The sequence below is a fragment of the Equus asinus genome, chromosome 25 (assembly GCF_041296235.1).
Source record: "Equus asinus isolate D_3611 breed Donkey chromosome 25, EquAss-T2T_v2, whole genome shotgun sequence".
NCBI lineage: Eukaryota > Metazoa > Chordata > Mammalia > Perissodactyla > Equidae > Equus > Equus asinus.
In genome coordinates this window covers 55,805,160-55,831,076 of record NC_091814.1, presented here as the reverse complement: position 1 = coordinate 55,831,076, position 25,917 = coordinate 55,805,160, and the positions used below count along the sequence as shown (strand labels likewise).

Genomic DNA, 25,917 nt, shown 5'->3' with positions numbered 1-25,917 from the left:
GGCGCCCCAGCTCACTTTCACCGCGCCACACTGCACTTGGGGGCAGGCCTATCCACCCGCTATTCTTGTGTTACCTGAGAAAGAAGAAGTTGTCTAGGACAGGTGAGCGAATTTAACACTTCCTGACATCCCCATGTCTATCTTCAGTTCCCTTAGAACTGTGTTTACTCAGTCTTCGTCCTGTACCCAACACTGCGCTAGAAGCAGCGCACTATGGGAGATGTGCAGAATCTCTTGCCATTTGTAATTCTTTCAACTAAAGCTGTCAGTTAACCCCTTCGAACCCCTGCTTTGTGCCGGGCACCGAGCTAAGCAGGCGTCTCAGCATATGCTGTCTTATTTGAGCCTCGAAAAGACCTGCAGAATGGGCATCATTATCTGCATTTACGTATGGAACCCGGGGTCTAGGGAGACCGAGTCCGTTCTCCAGGCTGCCGCAGCGGAGAGAATTGAGATCAGAACCCAGGGCTCATGCTCCTCCCTCATGGCCAACTGAGATGACCGCGGGGGGAGGCAGAGATACACCCACTCTACAGGAAGGGAAACCGAGGTCCAAAGATACACAAGGCGGCCTGACTGGCCATCAACAAGCATGTTAGCTGGGGCAGAGGCAGGACAAAAACACAGCAGCTTTAAGACTGCCAGTCCATGCCTCTGTCCCCAACCTTCTGGACTCAGGCAGTGATGGGTCACGATGGGACATCAAATGATGTCTTTGAGATTTCCTGTGTCTTAGGAAGGAGGGTAGGGGAAAAGGTAGCTGGAGAGAGAAAGGAAGAGGAAGGGAAAAGGAGGGAGGAGGTCTGGAGAGTGAAGGAGCTTAAGCATGGTAGACTGCAGAGCCTGCGGGACAGAGCGGGAAGCTGTCAGAGCTCCCAGCTGCCCGCTTCTTTGTTCCCTTTCCCCACCAGGTGGTGCCCTCCACCCCCGCCAGATGTCCACTGATGCTCTCACGCTTTTCCTTCCATGCTAATGAAACCCGCCGGGGAGGGAATCTGCTGTAGTCATTGATGCTGTGGGGCGAGTGCCTGGTCACTGCCCAGTGCTCCCCTCTCTCCTGGATTACAGCCCCCCAGGGGATCGAAGCCTAAAGTAAAAGAGAGGAGGCTCGAATGAAATTTCAGGCATCAAACTCCTGGAGAGGAGAGGAATTTGGAGCAAGAGCCCACCTGTGACAGAAGAGGCTACATAAAGCGCCTGCTTGCAAGGTCACTGCTGGCTCTGTCTGCGTGTTCCTGGGCAGATGTCTGTAGATGATGCAAAGAGAAGCGAGGGGTCCCGGGGTCTGTGCTTGGAACACTTTCCTTTCCATCCTTTGAGGCTGGACTCAAATTCCTCCTCCTCTGTTAAACCTTCCCTGACCGTGCCCCTCTCCAGTTATGCTCTCTCAGGCCCCTGGAGCCTCAAAGCACTTTGCTTGTACTCTCCCTAAGGCATCTTGCATCCTTCGAGCCTTGGCACGTTGCCTTTCATTAGCTTGTGAGTTCTTCGGAGGGCAGGGCAGTGTCTGATTTCCCCGCGCTTCTCCCGCAGCTCCTCCCCAGGGCTTTGCAGTCAGGGCTCACTGTTGATTGAATGGATTGAGTAGACGGCAGCACACAGCACACATTTCCCCACACGAGGGTAAGGCCTGGGATGCTGACAGCACAAGGGCTAGGGGCAGGCATCCCAGCGGACGCCAGAGCACTCAACAAGCACTTCCGGAGTGCTTCTGTGCTAGGCATCATGGTGGCTTACCCAGCAGAAGGGGCGGCTGGCTGCGTGTGACCCGTTAGCCTTGTCCTGCCCCAAACCACTCCCTGCCTTACAGGAGGCTGGCTTTGGGATTAGACCTGGTGGCTCCAGCTCTCTGGCCCGTCTCAGGGCCCCTCACTTCAGTGATAATTTGGAATCTCTGTCCCTCCAATCAAAGTGGGGTTGTGATATAACAATTCTTTTTAAAACTAGTTTTATTGAGGGGCTGGCCCGGTGGCACAGTGGTTAAATTCGCACATTCTGCTTTAGTGGCCAGGGATTTGCTGGTTCAGATCCTGGGTGTGGACTTACACACTGCTTGTCAAGCCATGCTGAGACAGGCGTCCCACATATAAAGTAGAGGAAGTTGGGCACAGATGTTAGCTCAGGGCCAGTCTTCCTCAGCAAAAAGAGGAGGATTGGCAGCAGATGTTAGCTCAGGGCTAATCTTCCTCAAAAAAAAAAAGTTTTATTGATATATAATTCACATACCATATGATATAATAATTCTTGTTCTTAATACTATGCAATCTTATAGCATCTTTCTCTCCTTGTAAGTCTCAAAATTCCCATTTGTTCTTCATGAGAAGCCCAGCTGAAGGTCTTCACTCTTTCTGTAAAAGATAAAAGCACCTTCAGGTCTATGTGAGCCTATCGTAGCCCCAGACCGCCTTCCCTAGCCCCACCCCATCTCCTCCAGCCGGCTGTGCCCCCCTTTCTCTGAAACGCTAGGAGGCAGGAGGCTGGCCTTCCCTCGGTCTGCATGGAGCACAAGGGAGGCTCGCAGCTCCGGTGCTCACTGTGTCTCCTGATGCCTCCTTCTAGGCCCCGTCCCCTCACCTTATGTGCCTGCTCCTGACTCTTCCTCCCAGTCTCCATTCTCTCTCCTCTCCCCAGCAGAGTTGGTAGAAGTAAATGTTTAGCTTCTGCGGCTGCAGTGTATCACAGTGCGAAATAAACACGATGCCCCATCTACCCTGACAACATAATTCATTTACTGCAAAGGGATATAATAAAGTCTGTTTATTGCAGCAATTAACAGAGCAGCATTTGCAGGCATGCTTTTCAGAGGCATCCAGAGAAGTGCTTACTCCAGGTGCACAGATTCAGGAAACCATGCAACTTGAGCCAAACTGAAACCAATTAGAGGCTTAGTAAATGCATCCCAGCCACCCTAGAAAAATTACCCATCCAGGAGTCAGATCGGCTGAAGTGGAACCTCAATGCAGGAGGTCAGCACAATACGATTGCTACTTCACTAGGTTAAGACTGAAACCTGTCCAGGATAATGGTCTCGAGGACATGCATGAAATGCTCTCCCCCAATCCAACCACCCCAGCTGCTGGATTCAAATCTCCCTGACCATCAGAACATACAGTTGGGGAACGTTAGCACCGTAGATGCTCAGGGGTACCTTGCCACTGGGGTGGAGGTGGGGATATAGGGAGAGGACCAGAGGCTGGGCTAGGGAGAAGGGACAGAGAATGAACAGCTCTAAGAAATCCTTTCATTAAACCCTGCCTTCAAGAGTGTCATTAACACAACCAGAGGCACTCACAACTAAAATATACAACTATGTACTGGGGGGCTTTGGAAAAAAAAGAGAGCGTCATTAAAATCTAAGACCTCAAGGCCCTGGAGAGAAACATGGCTGTTTGGCAGGGGGGAGGGAAGGAGAGGAACCCAGGAGTCTGCTTTCCAGCCTGGAGAATATATGCTAACTTGCTTTGGGCATGAAGGCTAGCCAAAGACAGGAAGCCCAGTTGCCCCAGTTCTTTGGTGGAGGGTGGAGGAAAGGGAAGCAGTAGTTCAGATTCTCCAGCGATGGTAAGTGTACCTGTTACTAATTAACCAAACTTAGCTCTCCATTCCCTTTCAAGGGGCCAGTGGTTGGCTTGTACTGCTAGGACATTCTTCAGAACCGGGTCTGGTTTTCTCAAGGAAAGCAGCCCCTCAGGTCCTAGCTGTGTGGGAAAAACTCGTCTCGCGTGGCAGCTCTTTCTTTTTCTCTGGAGCAGCCTCTCGGGGAGACCTTGGGGCGTTCTGATCTTCCTGAAGATGTGAAACTGGGCACCTAAGCCAGCTGGAAAACCCAAGGCTCAAGAGTGCAGGGCAAACCACTGTCAAACAGCTTCCTTGGTTGAGGGGGACCCAGTGGATTCCCCTTTCTCCATCACTTTTCCCTTCTCAGGCCTCTGGGAGAAGGCGCTGCGTTGAAGGATGAGGGCAGAAGCCAGCCTGGCCTCTCTGGAACAAAGTCAGAGCTTTGAGCATCATGAACGGGATAAAAATAGCAGCATTGCCATGGCAACGACGGCTGGGAGAGTCCTGAGGATCTCGTCCGGGTCCTGCCATCTCCCCCTCCAGCCTTCCCCCTGCCTCTCGGATGGAACACAGGAATGAGCTGAGGAGGAGGGCAGGCTGCCCAAAGGAAGGGAGATAGACCAGCAGCCCACTAGGAAACCCTTGAACTCCAGAGCCTGGGGTTCCTGCCAGAGCCTGAGCTGCCCAATTATGTGGGCTCCTTGCTTTTGGAACCTCTTCCTCAGTTTAACCAGGTCCTCCAGGGAGGCCCTGGATCACCCCCACATCTCACCCTCCTGGTGGAGGGTCCTGACCTCCTGGGCTCCCCTGTGAACAGCCAAGGTTTCTGTTTCCTCTTCATGGTCTGTGGTGCTGATCCCACAGCAATTTAGAGAAGGGAGCCCAGGCAGGACTGGCCACAACCGCCTGATACAGTAGGCACTGACCTGTGGGTATGGCCTGGGAGGTAGGGGATTCCTCTGAGAAGCCAAACGCCCTGCTCCTAGAGTCTTTAGCAACATAACATGGCCTTAGGAAGCCGTTGGTATTGGGAACAGGGAGATGGCGGTGATGGCTATCTCCTGCTGTTGCTTATTGTGTCAGCGTCAGTGTCAGTTCATTCTTTGGGAACAGATTCTGGTTCTTGGTTCTGGCGCTGATGTCGGCCCCATCACATGTTGAACACAGCAGCCACCTTCAGGGTGAACGCCAGGCTTTCCGGACCAGCCTGCAGGGAGCCCACCAAACACAGCAGCCAGAGGTTTCCTTCTCTGGTCAAAGTCTGTCTTCATGGTCGCGAATTGAGTGTCTGTCTCCAAAAGCTCAAGCTGCACCTGGGCACATCTGATACAACATGCCCTTGCATTGCACGCCTTCTTGTGAGGTAGGGAAGAAATGGGTCTTACCCTCTTTTATAGAGGCTGGGAGGGAGGAAGCAAGTTGCCGAGGTCAGGAGTCAGCCACGGCGGAGCGCTGGGAAACTGGTGGCTGCCGCTGTCCATCCAAAGATAGTCGTCGGCCCATCCTACCAGCAGCACACCCCAGAGCACTGGGCAAAATGCACATTCAGTCTGTAGGCAGAGCAGAGTGCAGCCTGAGGCACTTCCCTTGCAGAAGGCAAGGCGATGAGGTGGGGTGGGTCCATCAGCTTGGAGATGGACTCACCAGCAGCTGTGCAGAGGGAAGCCTGTGGGTTACATAACTGGGGCAGGAGCCGGTCCTTGAAATCCCATCTGCAAGGAGTGGTGTCTGTGTGTGTAAGAACGTGTGCACAAAAGTGGCACCTGTGCGAGCCTGGAGACACTCACTCCTCTTGGGCCTGGCTGCAGGAGGCAGAGCTGCAAGTAGTCCTGGCTCCCTGGGCAGGAGTGCTCGGGGAGGATTCTAGCAGGAGAAGCTCTCGGTGCCTGGCTTTCCCTCTCACTCCCACCATTTCTTAGATCTACCATATCTACCCACCCACCCTCCCCACACATTTGCTGCATGCAAGGAGCACAGCACTGGGGCACAGGAAACCTGCAAGCCCCCTGGTTCTGTGGCTTGAGCTCCACTTCCCAGACCACAGAGCCCTGGACTCTGAGGGGGACTTAGAGGACGTTAGTGCAATCCCCTCTTTATAGCTGAGGAAACAAGTCCCAGAGAGAGGACGTGATTAGCCTAAGGTCACTCCGTCATCAGTGTCCAAGCAGGGTAGAACCAAGGAGACCTGGTTCCCAGCACAATGCTCTTTGCAGCCCACGTGCTACCTCATGCATATTTCAGTTAGTTAAATTATTGCTTTTTTTCCAAAAATAATCTATTTTTTCTTTTTTTCTCCTCAAAGCCCCAGTGTATAGCTGTGTATGCTACTTGTAAGTCATTCTAGTTCTTTTATGCAGGATGCTGCCACAGCATGGCCTGATGAGCAGTGTGTAGGTCCATGCCCAGGATCTGAACCTGTGAACCCTGGGCTGGCGAAGTGGAGCACATGAGTGTAATCACTCGGCCACGGGGCTGGCCTCCTCTCTATATATTTCTATTGACCCACATGCTACATTCAAAAACTGCTTCCCTGGGAATGGAGAAGGAAATTACATTCTAATAAAAAAAGACTTCAACCAAGACATCCCTCGGGGTCCCCTGGGCCAGGGTCCCAGACAGTACTCCAGTCACAAGAGGAGTAATGGGCCATTTTATAGATGGGGAAACTGAGGCCCAGAGAAGCTAAGGCCTCCCACCCTTCCACAAGGAGGACTCAGTGCCACGCAGCAAGAACAAGAGGCCCAACCCCCCCTCAGAATTATCTACTTGTGGCCCCTGCCCCACCCCAGGAGCTCCCAGCCCCCACTTCAACGTAGAGAGAACTGTGGAGTGAAGGGGATTAGAAACAGGGGGGCAAAATTATACAACCTGATCTCTGGGAAGGGGTGAGACTCAGGGCAGGGCAAGAAACAAGGTGGCCTGACCCCCACGCCCCAAAGGAGCAGGAGGAAGAGAAACCTGCCTGGAACTCTGAGGCCTGGGGTGCAAGGGCGTGGGCACTGGGGCTGCTTCTGTCTTTTTGGTTTAGACCTCTCCCTGGGCTCACCCGGGGGCAGAGGGGCAACAGGTCTGCAGACTGCCTTCCGCGGTGCTGAGAGCAGCTGAGTCCCCACGTCCCTGAGAAGGAAACAGGGACAACAGATGTGGGATGTGTCTGGCTCAAAGCTGCTGCCGCCTCCTACTCTGGCCAGTTCAGCCTCAGTGTTGGCCCCAACCTTTGTCCTGGGTGAACGGACCGCTGGCTTCGAGGCCAAGGACAGCTGTCTGCAGGCACCAGCTGGGCCTACACTCAGAAATACCTTGACCTTGGGACCTCTCCGATGTTCCCACAGCAAGGGCTCAAGATATCCAGTGTCCCTGTGGAGCCAAGGGAGCCCTCCAGGGGCAGGAGCTCTCTGAGCAGGCTTGCTGCCAACCCTGTGCTGATGGCTCTGCCAAGGCCTGGGAGGCATGGAGGGGCAGCTCCTGTTTGCCACCCGCTCCCGCATGTGTTCTCCGTTCTCCTGACCTTTCCTCCGGGTGAGCCCATGTGGTCAGGACAGAACACCCAACACCGCTGACTCTCGGGGATACAGTTTCCTCCTCCGCCTCCGCAGTGCTGTCTCCAGGGCTGCAGCCCCGCAGGCCACGCCAGGGACACGCATGCCCACAGGCGGGCTCTCCGGCCTCTGTATCGAGGTGCCCCCGAAAGCTTTCCTGCCCATCTCCACCTCACCCGAGGCCTCTACAGTCCAAAGGCCAAAGAACCAGGGAGTTTTTCTTCTGCCCCTTGTGACTCCACTGGCCTTTCTTGCTGCTTCCTTGAGGGAAGGACTTCTGTTTATAATTCTTTGGATATAAAAGGAAATAACAGATTGAAGAAGGCTGGGGCTGGGCAGTAGGGGCAAAGGAGGGGGTGGGAGGAGAGAAATCTTTGGCTAGGCTCTGGCCTCACCAAGATGACCCGGATCCCACCAAATCTGCCAGAAGCCCAGGCAATGCCCCTGAGCACAGGGTGTGAGCTGGACAGGCAAAGGCTGCCAAGGTAGGATGTGCCCTTGCTTCTCCCAGGCTGCGGAGGAACCAGTGGAGGAGGCCTCCTGCCCTCCCTAACTGCCCAGAGAGGCCCACCTTGCAAGGAGAGGAGTGCACAGCCCCTCCTTCTGTCCTGGGGCCTGGCCTCCTCTGCCCAGATTGCTTGCTATCTGTCAAAGGCTATCCTGTTCCTGGCTGCCAGAGGGGGTCTGACTCAGTTCCTGGGCTGAACGTTCCTGTGGTGAAGGAGGGCAGATTTGCTAAAGCCACAGAATCTGCCTAAAGTGTCTCTGCTTCTGGTATTGCTGTTGCAGGACCCTCTAGCACCTGAGAGGTCCCGGCACAGTGATGGAGGCTAAGTTATATTGGGGGGACGGGGCGGGAAGCGAGGAAAGAAGGAATGAAATGGTTTTCATTTGCTTCTTACCTCCTGGAAATAGGGTGGGAGTGGGAGCAGAGACTGACTGCTAAGGTTGGTGGGGTGGGGAGATTAGAGGGAAAGTCCTAGAGGACCCCTCCCCCCAGAGTTTCCCCTAAAGGCACCACATGCAAGCATTTCCCCCTCTATGGCTTCTGAGAAGAGAAAGGAAGAGGCCGAGAGACAGGGGAGGGAAGAGAGGGCACGGCTCAGTCCAGGAGAGGGCTCCCTCGGTCTGGCGCAGGAAGTCGTCCCTGAGGGGAGCCAGGGCCTGGGGAAAGGCCCCCCACATCTGTGCTGCTGCCAAAGAGGCATGGTGGAGGCGAGCGGCTCAGAGAGGCCGGGTGCGAGGGAAGGGTGCTTTCTGGCGTGTGGGGAGAGCTGGGGAGAGGGAGACAGAGCCGGGTGCCTGCCCGACTGAGGCAGAGGACGTCTGCCCAGCCTCCCAGTGGCCCCACTCTGCCATCCCCTCACAACTAGGCTGCCCCCTCAGGCCTGGCTCCACCTGGCCCAGGAGGACACTGGCGGGAAAGGACTCATCTCTCCGGCCACATTCCTGTGGATGCTGCTGCTGCTCCGCAGAGGCTCCTGCCTCAGGCCGGGCCCGGGAGAGGCTACATCCTGGGCCTGGAGGGGGCTCCTCTCCACCTCCACCCGCCCTCCTTCCTGAGGGCCCCCCAGGGGCAGGGCTGCGGGAAGGGCCTCCGGCAGAGCAGCCAGGGTCCTGGTCCAGGGCTGCAGGCCCTCAGGGGAGGAGACCCTGAGCAGAGTCCCTGGAGGCCTGACCTCGGGCGGGAAAGAAGCATCACTCCTGGGGCCTCCGCAGGCCTCTCGGTCTCTGGGAGGCCAACGCAGGTCCTGGCTGGCCCCAGTGTGGGTGTGGCCGGGGCCTCTCCCCAGGGAGGTCTCGGGATGGGAAGCTCCCCGGCAGGCAGCAGGAGGCCGAAGCCCTCAGGGTAGATGGAGTCAGGCCAAGCTGAGAAGAGCAGTGCAATGGAGACTTCCTGCTCCAGGCCTCGGCCAGCAGTGCGCCCTCAGGCCTGAACCTGCTAGGGGCTGAGCAACGGCCCGGTTCTGCTCACACCGCCGTTTCCTGCTCTCTGTGAGCTTCCTCCTTCTTCCTCTTCATCTTGCAGAAGCCGTGGAGGCCGCAGAAGCAGGCGAAGGTGAACTGGGGCATGCCCTGGGCCAGGCTGGGGCTGCTCACCAGAGATCTGCAGGTGAGGGCGAGGGAGGAGAGGCGGGAGAGACAAGTAGGCTGGAGTTAACACTCCCAGAGCCTCCGGGTCTGGCCATCACCACCGCTCCCCAGGCTGCCCGCCCTGCAAGACCTCTCACACTGGCTGGGGAGGGGTCACGCCAACAAACAGCAGCCTCTTTGAAACCTCGGTGTTTCCTGGTCTGCGTGGGGCTGATGTCATTCCTGGAACTGGAGCCTGGGTGAGTCCCGGGTGGGAAGAGGAAGCCCGGCAGCCGCCTTTGCTCTCCCCGCCCCCTGGCTCACCGCATCCCCACACACCTGTGGTCGGCGAACAGAAAGCAAGTGGCTGGAGATAAGCTCTGGCTTCTGCCACCTTACACAGGCTAGAGGTGAGGGTTTCCACTCCTCCTTTAAGTCACACAGTCCGAGGACCCAAGGGAGGGGCTCGGTGGACCTTGAATAAAGTCCCTCATCCCGCACAGCCTCCCCCTTGACACCTGGAACTGAGTCACAGATTCCTCCTTCCCTGGCAGTCCCAGTTGTCTGCCTCCCTTAGGGAAATCTCTGGGGAACATATGGACTCCCTCTGACTGCCCAGGGCAACACAGACCCCCTCATCCTGCTGCAGAGAACAGACAGCGGAGCTCTTTCAGCCGCGAGGCCATTTGATTGAGCGCCTGTGCTGGGCAAAGGGCTGGGGAGGTAAGTTCATCAGGGTAAACAGAGTTTCCTCCCTGGCACAAAAGCAAGTCTGAGGGGGAGGCTGAGGCTGGATTTGCCCCAGCTGGGCCCGTTGTCCCCACCTCTGGCTGACACAGCCCAGCCCTCAGCACAGGAGGCAAGGGCCCCTCTGGCTTCTGTGGCAGTCTGGCTGGGGCGGGAGGGGGCTTCGGGTCAGCGCTCAGTCTGTGACAACACCCCTCTCTCCAGCCTCCAGACACTCCTGGAGGTCTCCCCTGCCCCAGCAGTCCTCCAGCTCACTTCTCCGCCCTTCCTCGCCGGGTGGCTGCCCTGAAGGGAGCAGAAGTGCATTCGCGTCAGCTCCAGCAGACCAGCCCAACACAAAGGAGAGCACCCTGGGCCTGGGTCGAATCACTTCTCTCTCTGGAGGGGGGCGAGGGGGGGGTGGTTCGGAATAAGGAAGCTGGAGGCGTGGCCCTGCCCCAGCCCTCTTGCAAAGGAGAGTCATCAGATGTCCCAGGCCCCAAATGCTAGCACATCTGCAGAGGTTCCACTGTTTTTGAGGGACCTGGCAAGACCCAGGTGTTGGCTCTCTGGACAGTTCAAAAGGTCTGGCCAACCTTGTTCCTTTGGACAAACTTCCTTTGAGTTTCTCTAGGCAGAGCAGAGGCCCAGCTGGCAGGCCCTCAGCAAGCACTGCGGCCACCGCGGAGCCAGGCCTGTCAGACTCCCCCGCCTCACCCTCCGCATCCTGGCATGCAGCTGATGACTAGAACGAATAGGGGCGGTGCATTTCCAGTGGCCAGCTGGGTGGGCAGGAGGCCCTGCTCAAGTCAGCGTGGGGAGGTAGACTAGTTATTTAATCACCCGCTTCCAGCGCCATCCACACCCACTCTTCTGGAGTCTATATAGAGAGCAGAGAGCAGTCTCCGGGATATACATAGACAGAGCCGAGACACAACTACTATATTTCTAGATGTCTCTACTGCAGCTCTCTCTAGATCCCTCTCCTGTGACAAACCTAGAGAGAGACAGGGCTTTAAACGGGGGCTTAGGCGGCCTGGGTTCTATTCTTGGCTCTGACGCAGGCATGCTGTGTCACTCTGGGCAAGTGGCTGTACCTCTCTGGGCCTTCATTTCCTTATTTGAGTGTACAGGAGGTTAATCAAACTTTAATACTTAGACCCCAGACCTGAGGGGCCACAAGGGCAGTCAGAATCCTAGCCTGATCACAAAGGAGGGAGGGAGACCTTGTAATCAGTAATTGTAATGCATACACTTTCTTTGTTAGGGGTTTGCATGTCAAGGGTACTATCAACAAAACATTCCCGTGATTTCAGGAAAAATGTCCAGGGAGAGATCAGCAGGCATCACAGAGCTGATCTGGGGAAGGAACTCAAAACTAAAACAAGCCAGGCAGTAGTTTTGACCATCACTCCCCATTCCTTCCCCAGCCCTGGGTGTAAAGGCAGCTCAGGGTCTCTGGTCCCAGGGTGCACAGGTCCTCTTCCCTGTCCCCCCAACTTCCCCTCCAATGCCTGCTCTTTTTTTTTTTTTTGAGGAAGATTAGCCTTAGCTAACATCTGCTGCCAATCCTCCTCTTTTTGCTGAGGAAGACTGGCCCTGAGCTAACATCCATGCCCATCTTCCTCTACTTTATATGTGGGTCACCTACCACAGCATGGCTTGCCAAGCGGTGCCATGTCCGCACCCAGGATATGAACTGGCGAACCCCGCGCCGCCAAAGCAGAACATGCACACTTAACTGCTGCACCACCGGGCTGGCCCCCTGCTCTTTCTTAAAAACACCAGAATGTACCCCCTGCAGTGACCAGTCCTCCCTGAGATCCTTTGGGAAAGATGAGAAAACCCTGACTTTTTTGCTCACTGTAGGGAAATTTGGGGGTGGGGGTAGGAGGAACCAGGACCGACACATCAGAGGAAAGGAGGGTTGAATTAAGCCACTCAAGAGCTGGGCGAGGGGCCCGCTCTGAGAAGCGTCCGAGAGCCGGCTGCCTCCCTGGGATCCCCGGGCTTCTGTTTCCAGGACAGAGAGTACAAGGACAGCCTGGTTATTCTGCTCGGGTCTTTGATCCACAATGCTCTGGTTGTCCCCCCGCTTCCCTACCAGGACCTGACAGGGTCTTCACTGCCCGGTGCGCGACTCCAAGCCCTGGAGGCAGTGTGGGCTCCATGCCTCTCAGGTCTCCCAGCCAGCCCCTGAGTTGGGGAGGCATGGAGCAGTGGCCCCTTCCCGTTTCAGTGTCCCTCCTGCTGTGGGCCCCACTCCTCCTCCCCCAGAATCCTTCTGCCCCACCAGCAGGTACCTGGGGGGCCCCTCTGCAGGGCTGTGGTCTCTGCTCCTCTCTGTGCCCCTGCCTCTCTCCCTTCACACTTGGCGGAGGGCTCCAGCACCAGCTGGAGGGCGCCTTGGAAAAGCCAGGTCCTGGCGAACCTCCTCTTGCTATGTCTACTCGAGGGAAAGGGGTCCAAATGTTTGAAATGGACAGAGTCCGAGAGTCTCAATGAAGCAAGTGGACCAATGCCTGGTGCACTCCCACTCATCTGTGTTCGCGATGGAAACCTCCCCTCCTACCTTGCAGCTTTCCCCTCCAACCTCCGTTTTCACGCCCATAGCCCAGGAGGGGCTGAGGAACAGGAAAATAGCCCCCAGAAACCCAGAATAGGAAGGAAGGGGAGGTGGACACTGGATGAAGCCTTGCTACCCCACAGTTGGCAGCATCTGACTGCAAGGTGTTGGCCCTGGTGTCTTCCCCACCCTCCTCTGGCCTTTTCACAGCTCAGGTCCAAGATGGCCTGGGGTCTTGGGGCATAGATCATCCTCCGTGCAGCCAGCTTTGAGGGCCAGAAAAGAGGTGCCAACACATGGAGCATCATCCTAAATCACCAGGAGGGTCCCAGCCTCCCTGCAGACCCCCTCCCAGGGTCCTCCAACCCTAGCACCTCCAGCAGAAATGGGGCAGTGAGTCAGAGACTGCTGGAACACGTGGAAGAACAAGAGGAAGAAGGGGCTCACGGCTGGCTAGTAACTAAGATGAGGAGAAGGCCAGGGCTCCAGGCTTGCAGACCACAAACTCCTGGGTGTCTCAGATTTTAGCAATGTCCTCCATCAAAGTGGGCGGCAGTGAGGGTTGGGAGGGGAGGAAGATATTTACAGGTGTTGGGACATGCCAGGAATTCTGAGACAAGGGCTATTGTCCCGTCCACCCCCCATTCTCTCACCTCCCAAGGCAGAAGCAGAGTAGCTTCCAGCAAGGCACCCCCCGCCCCAGGTAAAGGGCAAACGAGAAGAGATGCAGCGAGGAGGAGCGCCCTCGCACCTCTGGAACAATACTGAGCCCCCCGCCCTCCCAGGCTTCCCTTAGCACCGCGCCTCCGTAATTAAAATATGAATTCACCTTCCCTGCCTGCGCCATTCAGCACTGCGAAGGCAAGCAGCTGCGGCTGAGGAGGCCGGATTTGGGGGATTAGCTTGGGCGGTGGAGCAGACACACCGGCAGAAAGACTCAGAGAGAAAGGGGGTGAATTGGGTTTTCTCTCCCCTCCTCCTCTCTCTCCCTCTCTCTCCTGCTGCCACCGAGCCTCACACCCCATCCCTTCCCCCAAAGCCTGGCCTCTGTAGGTTTCTGGGAACTGTAGTCTGCAAGGCTGTGCTGATAAACAGGCAGGCCAGGGGTGGGGGGCGGCACGGACTACAGATCCCAGGGCTGCTGCCCAGAGCTGGCAGCGGCGGCCCGAGCTGGGCACAGGGCTCCAGTCTGGGAGAAGCCCGCATTCTCCTTGGAGATTAACTCCTTCTTGGCCTGCTTGAGACTGAGTTCCAGCCTCCCGCTTACTGAGTGCCCTGGAATCTGGAACCAAGGCCCTCTCTAGCTTCGATGGCTTGCGCAGGCCAGCCCCCTTTGTTTCCTTGCTTGCCCACCTGTAGAGAAAGAGGGGAAGCTCCCCCCACCTTTCAAGAATGCACAGGCAGCCATGCATTTACCACAGGTTCTGAGGAACTTGCGGGTCCTGAGAGCTGGTGGGGTCAAAACACTAATAGTCTTGAAATGTCTTTATGCCCTGGTTCCAGGGTCTTCCAGGCCTGCTTGGCAGAGGCTGGCCCACCCTAAGAGTAGTCAGGAGCGTGATGAGGGTCATTAACTTGACATACGGCAGCAGCTAGGAAACCGGCAGTCCAGACTGTCAGTGCCACAAGGGCCCCCAGAGGTCAAACTTTAGTGCCATCCCCTTTTAAAGAAGGGGCAGAGATTTTTTTTATATCTGTGCATTCAGAAAGCAGTAGAGTTTTAGCAGTCAAACTCCATTTCCACTAAAAATGGGACAAATACAACCAGAGAGAGAGTCACCTGAATCTCAGCGCTATTAAACACGGGCCCACTCTGCCAAGGGGGGCCTTATGCTTGGCCTCTCTGAGCACTGGGAAAAAGACACAGACTGCGCAGCACATTTTAGGTTTCAGCTGTCTGCAGGCAGGGGACAGGACAGACACAGCCCTCTGATCTGTGAATCCTCCAGGGAGAGAGGGCATGAGGCCAGCTTGCTTATTCAATTCAGTTCAACCATTATGTGAAATATAGAATTGCCCGTCGTCTCCAGGCCTGCCCCGCTGGCAGAGGCCAAGAGACAAAGGATAGGTAGGAACTGCAACTCTGTAACCCTAGCAGCGCCCCAGGCCCAGGCCCGGCCAGGTGGGACTGTCTCTGGCGTCCCCACCCATGGCAGCTTACACCATCCTGCTTTTCTCCCAGTTCACAATTCAGCTAACACTCAGCAACCCCGATGGAGAGCCTTGCCTTGCTGGAGCTTTACGGAGGCATAACCTCTGCATGGGGAGCTGTCCCCTTCCGCCCAGGCCCAGCCCAGTGCTGGGACCTTCCCAGCAAACTGTGCAACAGTATTCCTGAGAGAGACCAGCTGCAGGGGCAGGAAGGGGGCGCTGCTCCAACCTGGCTCTCCAATTAGGAGATGAGGAGCCAAGGCAAGCAATTAGGTGCTGGATGTCCTCAGAGCGGAGTGAGGGGGAGGATAGGCTCCTTCTGAGCTGGGGACAGCTGCACAAGGAGGGAGGTGGGGGAAGGTGCTAGTCATCTCTGATCTCTGGGCAAGAGAACCCGGAGGGCAGGGCAGGTGAAAAACCCTGACAAACCCTCACCCTGTTCCTTGCACCAGCCAAGCTGGGCGGGGGCCGGGGCAGGAGGGTTGAGGCGGGGAAGCGGCTTGGATCGGCCCCAGCAAAAACCCAGCTGGCTTGGGCTTTCTCTTTGCTTCTCCTATTGTTTTGATTTTTTCCCCCTCCGCTCCTGCTGGAAAAGGAAAACCAGTGATGGACAAAGGGTGATTAGAGTTGGGCCACGGGGCCAATTGTGGACATGCATCCAACAGAGACCTTCCCCTCCTGTGAGAACAGCACTCTCCAGTTTTCAGAGTACTTTCCCATGCACTGGCTTGCTGGCTCTCTATGCCAGCATGATGTGGTAAGGGCACAGGTTCAAATCCCAGCTCTGCCCCTGACTAGCCATAGGAACTCGGGCCATTTCTTAGCTCCCTTGTGCCTCAGATTCCCCAGAAGTAAAATGGGATAATAACAGCACCTTTTTCACAGGGTCGCTTCCAGGATGCAATGAGTTAGTGCGGGGAGATGGACAGACGATGCCTGGGGCACAGCAGGCACTAAGTAAATGTTGGCCAGAGAAATTAAGGGCTCTGAGACATTATAAGTAACTTGCCTTCTGATTCTCAACACCAAATATAGTACTCTGTGCTTCTCCAGTGGTCTGTCTTAGACAGACTGAGGGCTGGAAGGGGAAGGGAGGCGAGGTGCTTCCTCTGCCGCTCCAGCCAGACTGCCTGCCTTATTTCCATCTGTTGGGAGTCTTCTAGGATGGCTGGGAGGGCGTTAGGCAGATTTAGATGGGGGGCTGGGGGTGAGAGCAGATAGATGCCTGGCGAGCCAGGCAAGATGAGTGACAGGCAGGAGAGAATAGGGAGAGCAGGTCATTCACAGACCCAGGAGAAGGGGGGCAAATCCTGGACAGGGTAGCAGACCAGGAGCTAGGGACCTTGGGCTCCAAATGCAGCCCGTGGGGGGCAGCTGCCTTCCTAGCCCACCTGTAGAACCTCCTCTCCCCAAGTGGCAGGCTTGAGCTCTCCCATTTCAGCCACTGAGAAGTCCCAAGGTCTCTCCTCCACAGAACAAGGCGGAGGATTCCAAGCTGACCACAGAGAAAAACTGAGCGAGGCTGAGAAGCAGAGGCTGTCCTGGAGGCAACGAGCAAAGGCCTGAGCGCTGCGCGGCCAGCACCCCCAACTCCAGCCCCCAGATGTCTGCGCATGAGCCGGGCTCAGTAACTTGGCAAGGGGAAGGAACCGACTCAGAGACCTCAGCACCCCCTGAATCTCTCCTTCCATCCTCAGAGGGAATCTGCCTCTGGAATCACCAGACCAGCCTCTTCATTTCAGAGTGAGGGACTAGGTCCAGAGACGTGAAGTGAGTTGGCCAAGGTCACACAGCCTTGCCCCCAGACCCTGGGTTACCAGATCCCCTGCATGACGCAGCCCTAAGTAGAGCCCCTTTCTGGTGCCCGCTTCGTGGCTGGCTCCCAGTCTGGTCCTGTGGGGAGGTGCAGGTGCTGCAGGAGAAGGAGCACGCCCCTCACTGTAGCCCATGGCTTTTAGCCCTACATGAGTTTAGAACAGCAATCACATAGGAATGAAAAGCCATAGGCCACAGCAGAGCTGAGGGGGTCCAGCGGCGGGAATCTCAAAAGGACACAGGGAGCTGGGGGTATCTGGGGAGCCCTCACTCCCCTTCCCACCCACCCACACTGCCTCCCTCGAGGTACTGGGCCCCCCAGGTTTCATTCTCACTGCCCCGCCACCTGCCCTGGCCCCAGAAGCATTAAAACCATCCCTGTAATGAGTTTCCAGTTCTCACCCTACAAAGGCCCCGCACAATGGGCCTCACTCCAGGGTATGAGAAGGGGTGGCTTCCTGGCCATAAAGGACGTCCTCAAATTCCCTTAATTAGCCTCCAGCCCCCTGCTCAGGGTCCTGAACTACCCCTCCCCTAGGGAATAAGGCCGGATCTTTGCAATGCTCCCACTGCCGATGCCCAGGGCTGGCCCCACATTAGATTTTCTCCTTACAAAGCTTAACCCTTTCTAGTCCAGCCACAGGAAGCAGAGGGCAAAGGAGGGTCTGGGTAAAGAAGAGCAGAGACAAGAGCCTGCCTTTCCTTTAGCAGGGTGAACAAGTTTCCTGAGCACAGGTAGGGGGCTGGCCCGCACTTCCTAGACTAGTCCACGTGGCTACCAACGGTACCCACTGCCTGGTTAAAAGTGGAGTGGGATCTCTGTCTTGCCACCTAGGTGGAAGCAGGAAAGGGCCTGAGCCTGACCCCCACCAGCTGAGGGCAGCCAGCTTCGGCACCATCCCCTTCGGGCGATGTCGTGGGCAGGGTGCTTGGTACTCCGCCCCTCCCGTTGGCAGGGTACGGTGGTGGGCACAGGCAGCTCCAGGACTAGGGCGAAGAGCTGAGCTGAGGGGAGCCCAGGCCTCAGGACCCTGGAAGAGATGTGTTCTAAACACAAGGACTGTCCCCGCGTGCCCTCTCCTGTGCTGGTCAGATGTGGGCAAGCATCGGCCTTGGAGGAGAGGAGTTCAGGGAAGACCCAGGAGATTCAGACTGCCAAGCCTGGCCTTGACCTCTCAGGGACCCCCAACAGGATGGTAAAAAGCCTTAGGCCCAGATCAGCCTGTGTCTCTGTTAGGGAGCAGCTGCAAAGGCACCTCGGTGCTGTGTCCAGCCGCAGAGGCAGGATCACTGGCTCCCTGCAGGACCCTGGCTGGAAGGAACTCCTTTAACTGGGCTTCCCACACCCCCCAGTGACAGCACACATGCACACACACACACGCACACACCAGTCTTGCCTAACCTAAGGGCCAAACTAGACATCCTCCAACTCCCTACCTGATCCACCTGATCATGGGCCCCGACCCCAGAAGCCTCTGCTTCTCCTTCCCTTCCTCTCCCATAGGCCCCCAAAGCACAGACTCAGGACCTGCAAAACCGTGGGCTCAAAGCAGAATGCCCTCAGTCCCCTCGCAGAGACACTGGGCCAGGGGCTGGGGGCTAAGAGCCTGCTCACCTGGGGGGCCCAGCCAGGCCCCTCTCCCTCGAAGGCTCCCTCACAGTTCTCGCAGAGCCACTTCCTGCTTTCCAGGCAGCCGCTCACTCCTCCACTTACCCCAGAAGCTCCACGCCCAGCCCAGCGAGGGCAGGCCCTCCTGCCTCTTCCCACCCACCAGCCTGGTCTGAGCCGTGCCCAACTCTACTCACTGGGGCAGGCCCGACGCCCCTCCCCCTGCCTGGGGGTGGTGGGTGTGGGGGCTGCTGGGCGCGGGGGTCAGGTACTCCTTCAGCCCTAACTCGGGCCTGGGCAACAAAGGTCTCATTGAGCCTCTGCTGTCTGGTCGGTGAAGCACAACCCTCTTGTATCTACTCGCTTTTGATCTCACTCCCTCTGAACCAGCCATGTATTACTCACATCTCCTGCCGGGCTATTGGTGTGGAGGGGCTGTTTTGTCCCCTCCCTCCCTCCTCAGCTCCTTTCTCTCCTTCCTTCCCCTGCTGCTCCCCTCCTGCTTTTTTATAGTTTAATTTTTGGCAGGAGACCTGAGGCGGCTCCCTGGAGGCCCCCTCTCCCGCCTGACTGCCCCTCCCTGTCTCTGCAGCCCCAGCCTCTCTCCTTGCCCAGACCCCCACTCTGTGCTCCCCCCCCCCATTTCTTCTGCTCCCGCACTTGTCTGTCCTTCTATTTCGAAGACCTTCAGACCAGCTCAGGTCTGGCCCCTCCACCCCCCGCCACCTGGTCCTTCCCTCTGACTCTGGGCCACAGCCAGTTTGATCCATCCTAGAGTGCCCGCCTGCCAGCCCCAGGCCACCTGACAAGCCCCGAGTAAACTCCAGAGGGGGCAGTCTCTCTCCAAGGGGTTTCTGGCCGAGGAGCCCTGGGGGATGAAGAGGAGGAACAGCTCTCAGGTCTCAGGCAGCGGCCTGCCCAGACCCCTGTGGAACGCGGAGGGAGCGGAGGCAGACCAGCTGGGCCTCACTGCTCTTTCTGCTCCTCCAGTCCTGAGAATCTGCTTCCCAGTGAAGGGCCACCACTTGATGAGAACCCCAAGGACTCACCCTCTTCAAGCTGGGGCCATCCCACTATCCCTGTCTTCTCCGTGGCCACCCCCAAACCTTCTGCCGCTCTGCTGGGGGTGAGAGCTGGGGCCCAGGCAGTTCAAGGAGCTGTACATAAAGGCCACCCCACAGGGCCACTGGGATGTTCTCTCTCTGGCTTCCCTGGCCCTGTCCCCTTGGAGAGGCTGCTCTGGGACAGACAGTCACCATTGAGGTCTGAGCTCTCCCCAGAAATGCCAGCAGATGCCAAGAATTCCCATGTAGCCACTCCAGAGAGCCCAGCGGGTCCCCCGGTGCCTACCACTTGTGACCTTCTCTCCACCTCCGGAGCTCCCCCTCCCCGGCCCCGCAGGTACTCCCATTCAGCGGAGCCGGATTTGGGCAACTTCTGCCCCGACAGAGGCCCCATTCTTCCTGCTGCTGCTCTCATTGTCCCTCATGACTCCACACATTCCTGGGCCTCTAATGAGAAGCGGAGCCAGCCACCCGCCCTTGCCGCCTGCTCTTGTCGTCAGCACAGCCTGGGCCCTGCCGCTGCCTGTGGCAGGAGCTGGGGGAGTGGGGACAGCCAGGAGGGAGTAAAAGGAGGTGGGAGACAAAGCAGAGGAGGGGAGGGGACAGGACTAGGAGGGGCAGAACGAGATGCTGAGAGAAGCTGCGGAAGAAGAGGACAGGAGGTAACCGCAGATGGAAACGTAGGAGAAATTATATAGGAGAAAAGGGAAGGGGAAAAGGGAAAGGAACTAGTTTTTTATTAAGTGAAATCTATGTGTCACGCCAGCGCCAGGCCCCTGTTAATTATAATCGTTCGGTGCCACAAACACTGTTATTAGTTCTCCCATTTGGAGGATGAGGAAACTGAGGCTGACAGAGGTTGGGGGGCATTTTTGCTCTTAGAAAAGAGGGCAAGAGAACATGAGAGAGAGACAGGAGAGCGCCTGGAGAGGAAGAACGCTGACAGCGAGGACACTGGAGGGAGGAGAGCGAAAACAGCAGAACAGGAGGAAGCAGATGAGGAAGAGGAGAAGGGAGGGTGAGCGGCCGACTGGGGGCCTCCCCGCCTCCTGCCACCCCCTCAGGGCTGGCTGCCTCACCAGGGAGCAGACACTGCAGGGCCCCGCGGTGTGCCCTCCCCTCTCCAGCAGTAAGTCCCTTAACCTGGTCCAGCCCAGAAACTGAAGCCTGTTTCACTGAGGAACAGGCCGCAGCAACTCCCTTTTTCGGGAGCCCCCAGTCCCACCATTCCCTTTGAGGGCACACAGCACCCTGAGCCTCAGCCTACACCTGGCACTAGGGGTTGGAGAGGGTTCCAGTGGAGGAGAAGCCAGATGGGGGGCACTCCTTGGCAAGGAGAGGAGTGGGGATGGGGCTAGGGAGCCGTCTGCCCTCCAGGAGAGATGAAGCCACAGAGGAAGGGACAAAGGGGCGCAGACTGGGCTCAGCCAGAGACAGGACAGAAGAAGAGCTAGAATTGCTCCAAAAGGAGCCAGAGGAAGTCACCAGAGGAAGTCAAACACAGGGTGCACACCCACTTCTCAGACCCACTGCCAGGCACACGATAGGTGCTCGATAATGGCACCCTACTGTAGAAGGGATTCTTGGACCTGGAAGGAGGCTAGGTAGATCAAACCTAAGGTCCCATCAACTCCCAGCTTTCATGCGTCCACACTGGAGCTGTCTTCACCTGTCAGAGATTTTTTGTACCTGTTTTTGGGGGTTGAAGCCCAGCAGCCCTGTGTCTTTGCCCATGGCGGCAGGAAACCAGGAGATTAAGAAGATACTGAATAGGAGGCACTCGCTCTCACCCCCCCTCACCAACTCTAACCTAGAGGAGACTACACTTGAAGCATACCGCATTATTCTAAGGATGTGGGCTGAATGATACAGGTTCATATTTGTTGAATGAATGAACAAATGAATGAATGGCTGATGAAGCTTGGAAACAAGGACGAGAGATCTAGATCCTCCCATATTTCAGGCTTGGCGCACGCCTGGAGCTCCGTCATCCTGGACTCTCTAGGAGAAGGGTGCCTGTGCTGGAGCTGGTTGGGGGTGAGGGTAGGGAACACACCCTGGCATCTGACTCCACTTACCATGGGGTCGGGGGAGGCACCACCAAAACGTCAGAGGAGCCACAGGGATTTGATTTTGCTGCGTCTGCCCTAAATAAGCCTCCACATTTGGAGTTGTAATTGGAATGGGTCTGTGGAGGCAATCCCTGGCCCAGAGCTGACCCAGGAGAAGACTAGTTCCAGATGGACCTGGCAGTCTCCCATACATTGTCCTCCAGGCCGGAACCAGACCAGTAGTGCGCTTGCTACCAACAACAGGATGACCTCCCTGTTTCTGGACCCTCGGTAGCCTTCCCCATGCCTCAGACCTCGGCTGCTTCGCGGCTCCATCTCTCCTCCAAAGCAAGCTCAGCTCAGATTCCCTCCTCACTGGCTCTGGAGCCCCAGCGGGGAGGGTGCTGCTCCACCGAGCGAGAAAGAACAGAGAGGTCAGGCATGGGTTCTTTTTCCCAAGAGCTTTCTCTAGTTGTCTCAGGAGCCTCAGTTCTGAGCCTTCCCAGGCAAACAGAGGGAGCTCCCAGTCTGGCAGGGTCCCTTGGCTCTTAGAGAAGGGGAGAGAAGGGAGACGTGGGACAGCCGCAGACAATCAAGGCCAAGAGAGACCAGGGGAAGGAAGGAGAGAGCAAAGGCAGAAGTGGGGGGGTCTCCACAGCTTTGCACCTCCAGCCCCCACCCCCCCCCCCCACCCTGCATCTGATCGCTACCAAGCCCCAGGGCTGGGCTGTGGGAGGGAGAAGAACACAGGGAAGTGACGAGTCACCAGAATCCAGCCTCCCCAAGCACAGGCCCTGGGCCACAGTTTTGCCTCTCAGAGCAGTCAAGCTGTTAAAGGAAAATATAATAACAGGTCATTGGCAAACTCACATGCATTTCAACCCGAACAGGTCCTGATTTTCAAAACATTCTAACTTCTGCCCAGGCCCTATTCCTCCCCAACTCCTTTCCTCCCATGCCCCCGTCAACCTACATAGGGGACGGTGGCCCCGCCTAAAGAATGACACAGCTGGGCGCCCCAGGCCCTGGGGAGGACCTCTCAGAGGAGGAGGCAGGCAGAGACAAAGAGTGGGGAGAGGTCAGCAGGGGCAGACATGCACTGAGCACAGCCAATGGGACAGGCCCTGTGCTAGGCACCAGGGACAGCCCTCCAGAAGGCACAGCCACCAAGCAGGCAGTCCAGTGGGAAGACAGGCCAGAGGCCTGTGATGGCAGTCACAGCAGTCCTACCACCCTGACCCCTGGCCTCCCCCACCACCCGGAGCCTTCATGCTGCCTCTTAGGGGGTTAAACTGAACTTAGTCCTTCTTATTTGAGGGTCCCTCCTTCCTCTTCATTGCCTCTAGGAGAGTGGGCCCAACTGGATATTCTCTCCTCTGTGTGTGTGTGTGTGTGTGTGTAGGGGAGAGCTTCCTCTCTCTCCTGACTGTCACAGGCCTGACGGGGCAATGGGAAGCTGGAATTGAGCAAGAGAGAGGAAAGCTGTTCCCAGCCCCAGCTGGAGGACGTAAGCAAGGTTTTCAGGCCACCAGCGCTGCCCCTCCAGGGGGCTTCTTAGAGGACAATCAATTCAGAACTCTGATCCTGGGGCTCCCATCCCAGCCTCAAAAGAGCTGAATTTCCCTCCCAAGTTAGCCTTCTTAAGGCTTAAGTTGGGCCAGGCTCTTCCCTGGCAGATGAAGGTACACTGAAAAGCCATCAGAAAGAGCAAAATCCAAGCCGAATAAGAATTCCCCAATGGGGGTCGAGGCAGGAAGGCAGGACAGCAGCGCTCCCAAAGGCAGGCTGCGAAGGGTAGTCGGGCAGGGAGGGCTCTCCCTCGGGCTCCCAGGCGCCCTCTACTGAGAGGTTTGGTAGAGGCAGGGGCCGGGGGCCAGCCAGGTTCCCTGGGGGCATCCTGACAGAGACCCTTTCTCGGGAAAGTGAGCAGCTTTGGTCTCCAGAGCGGCCTCATCTGCCCGACTAGGGCCAGGCTCCCGCTCCCGGGCGGGTCTCCGGCTCCAGCCCCTCTTAGGTGCGCGTGGGCCCTAGAATTCAGGAGGGAGGTGGGAGGAGAACCCAGGGCCAAGAGTTGGTGGTTTTGTCCAAGGAAATGGCTTCTCCCGGCCTCCCAGGATGGGGTCTCCTGAGGGATCTCTGCCCCAGGGGTTCGGGACACCTCTGCTTTTCCCTTCTTAGTGCCAAACAAGTGCACAGGTGTCACAACGTCCTGATCCCTGCCTCATCTATAGCCCCTTGCCCGTCCCGCCCCAGATCCTGGGGTAAAGGAAAGCGAGGAGCCACCCACGGCGGGTCTCTCCGCCGGAGAGGGAGACCCGGCTACCTCCCGAGCCAGGGCTCCAGCTCCCTCTCACACTCCCCACGGAATCCCACCAGCTGCAAAAACCTTTAAAAGGAACAAAGGCAATGGGGGCGGGGTGGGGGCTTCCCCGCGGCCGACCTGGGGCGGCGGTTGACGCAGCCCGCGGCCGGTCAGCGCCGGCTCGCAGGTGAGTGCCTGCGCTCGCGTCCTGGAGTCCGCCCATGCCTCAAGGCCCCCCCATCGCGCAGCCAAACCCCTTGGCGAAGAGGCGAGTCCTCCTCAGCCGCTCCCGGCCCCTCAACCCGGCCGAGGGGTCCCCGACTCGCAGCACTTTCTGCCTGGTGTTTTCGCTCTGTACTCACAGTTCGGATGCTAAGCCGTCTCCGCTCTCGCACTCACTTCCTTTGTCTCTCTTTCTCTCTCTCTCTCTCCCTCTCCAATCTCTCTCTCTCTCTTCCCTCCTTGTCTGATTCTCTGCTGAAGCTTCCAGTGGAGAAAAATAATTATTCTTCTCAATGGGTTCGCACGGGGCGCACGCACACGCGCGCGCGCGCGCACACACACACACACACACACACACACACAGCACCGTGGTACCCAATCAATGCACAAATCTTCGGGGTCCCTTTAACCTCTGCGGATGACTCCGGGAGTTAATTATGAAGCCTATTTCGGCGCAGCATAAATATGCATTAAGGTATGAAATGACGGCCGATGCGCTGAACTTCAGGGAATTGGCATTTAGACAGACTTCGCCTCGCCGCCCCCCATTCCTTCCGTGGCCCCACCAGCCACCTCCTCAGCCTCGCGCCTTTCCCGAGCTCGCAGTGGCCATCGCGAGCTCCTACCCTAGTGTCAGGGGGCCGAGCAGCGGCGTCAGCGCCGGGCCCGGAGACCCCCTCGTGCGCCCTCTGCGGTTGGGGCAGACCCTCAGCGGGCGCTGCCACGTTCCCTCGCCTGCAGGCCGGGCGCAGCCGACTCGGCCCCCGCACGGTGCCTGTCTGTGCACAAACTCCGAGCTCAGTCCTTGGAGGAGCAGGCGGGGGCGGGACGGCTACCTGCCCGCACGCCCGAGTTCCGGGCAGAGCGAGAAAGACCCGGGATTCAGGCAAAGGCGCCTGGCGCCTTCGCGTCCCGCCTCCCCCAGCCGGTCCCGACCCGCACACACGCACGCATTTGCACACGCGTGCGCACACATGCACGCACACATATGCACACACTCGCGCACACAGACACTCCCGCGCGCGCTCACGCCAGCACACACTCAGGGTTATAACAAAGGAAGAGGGGGCAGCGCTGCCTTACTTTTCTCTCTCTTCTCCTCTCTTTTGCAGACCCCAAACCCCGGAGCCGGCGTCCCGGCCCACCCCGCCCTCCGCGCCCCCCGACGGCAGCGGCGGCCGGCATTCCGGAGCAGCGCGTCGGAGCGGCAACTTCGCGCCCGGGCGCCCGCGCCTCGCGGCCCGGCGGGCGGGAGACAAAAGCTGCGGCGCCGCCGGAGGCCGCGCGGCCAAGGTGTGCTCGCTAATTGTCAGGAAATGTGTGTGTGCGCGCCGGGAGCCCGCAGGGGCGGGGAGGGGGCGGCCGGCGGGAGGGGGAGAGAAGAAGAGGAGACCCACCCCCCCAGCCCCCGCCACTCGCCAGCGCCCGGCGCCCGAACCGGGATTAGAGAATAAATTATCTGCTCTCCTCTCATTGGGCTGTGGCTGAGGACGCCGTCGGCGGCGCCCGGCTGGGAGCTCGCCCGGTTCTTTGCATTCACCTCACAGCTCCGGCTCGCCTTGCTTTGCAGGGGCCGAGAGCCTGGGGCCTTGGCTCCAAACACCGGAGGACACCAGCCGGCTGGCTGCGCCTCCCTCCCCTGCCGCCCGCCCCGGCCTGACCCCCGTCTCCTCCCAGTTCTGGCTGGTGTCTTGGGGACGAAGAATCTGGAAAAGGAAGCCCAGAGGCTGGAGATCTCAGAGTGTCTCCTCCCTCTCTCGTTTCACCCACCCCCTCCCCAAGAAAAAGGAAGATGAGGGCAGCTGGGGTCAGTCACCTGAGCCAAGCCCACCTCAGTCAGAGAGGATCCCTTTCGTGACCAAGGCCGCTCCCTTGGGGCCATCTCCTGCCCTCCACACAGCAGCAATGACAAAGAGGCGATGACACTAAAGCTCTTTGCTTTCTCTCTCCAGCCTCATCAGCCCCAGCCTAACCTTGTTCCTCATTTCCTGGGCCTTCCCTAGGCCCACTTCGGAAGACAGCTCATTAAGTGTCTGCAAAGGAAATGCCCACTCATTCATTCCTTCATGCAGGAAGTGATATGCAGGACCACTCCTGTGCCATGACGTGGGCTAGGCACCAGGAATACAAAGGGAAAAGATTCAGATGAGACAGTCATGTAAAAAAATAGAATTACAGCTGTGTGAGAGGTGCTATATAGGCAAGTTTTGAACCCAGAGGCAGGAGTGACGGACTTCAGCA

At 57.6% G+C, this 25,917-nt stretch overlaps 1 protein-coding gene across 3 annotated transcripts; it reads right to left on the bottom strand.

The window, feature by feature from the left end:
- Positions 1–5,489: 5,489 nt before the first annotated feature.
- On the bottom strand, positions 5,490–23,931 carry BLACAT1 (BLACAT1 overlapping LEMD1 locus). Of its 3 annotated transcripts, none has more exons than XM_070497562.1 (2): positions 23,817–23,931; positions 5,490–9,204 (listed from the first exon to the last, which is right to left on the bottom strand). In XM_070497562.1, exon 2 carries the CDS (start codon positions 9,168–9,170, stop codon positions 9,069–9,071), a length of 102 nt encoding a protein of 33 aa, XP_070353663.1. In that variant the 5' UTR covers positions 9,171–9,204; positions 23,817–23,931; the 3' UTR covers positions 5,490–9,068. The 3 variants fall into 3 exon arrangements, with proteins under 3 accessions (XP_070353663.1, XP_070353661.1, XP_070353662.1); XM_070497560.1 differs by lacking the exon at positions 23,817–23,931 and adding an exon at positions 18,044–18,216; XM_070497561.1 differs by lacking the exon at positions 23,817–23,931 and adding an exon at positions 13,292–16,489.
- Positions 23,932–25,917: the final 1,986 nt, after the last annotated feature.

Bases quoted from the DNA above. Each gene is read 5' to 3' on its own strand.
- BLACAT1 (XM_070497562.1), bottom strand. From the start codon at position 9,170: ATGCCCCAGTTCACCTTCGCCTGCTTCTGCGGCCTCCACGGCTTCTGC.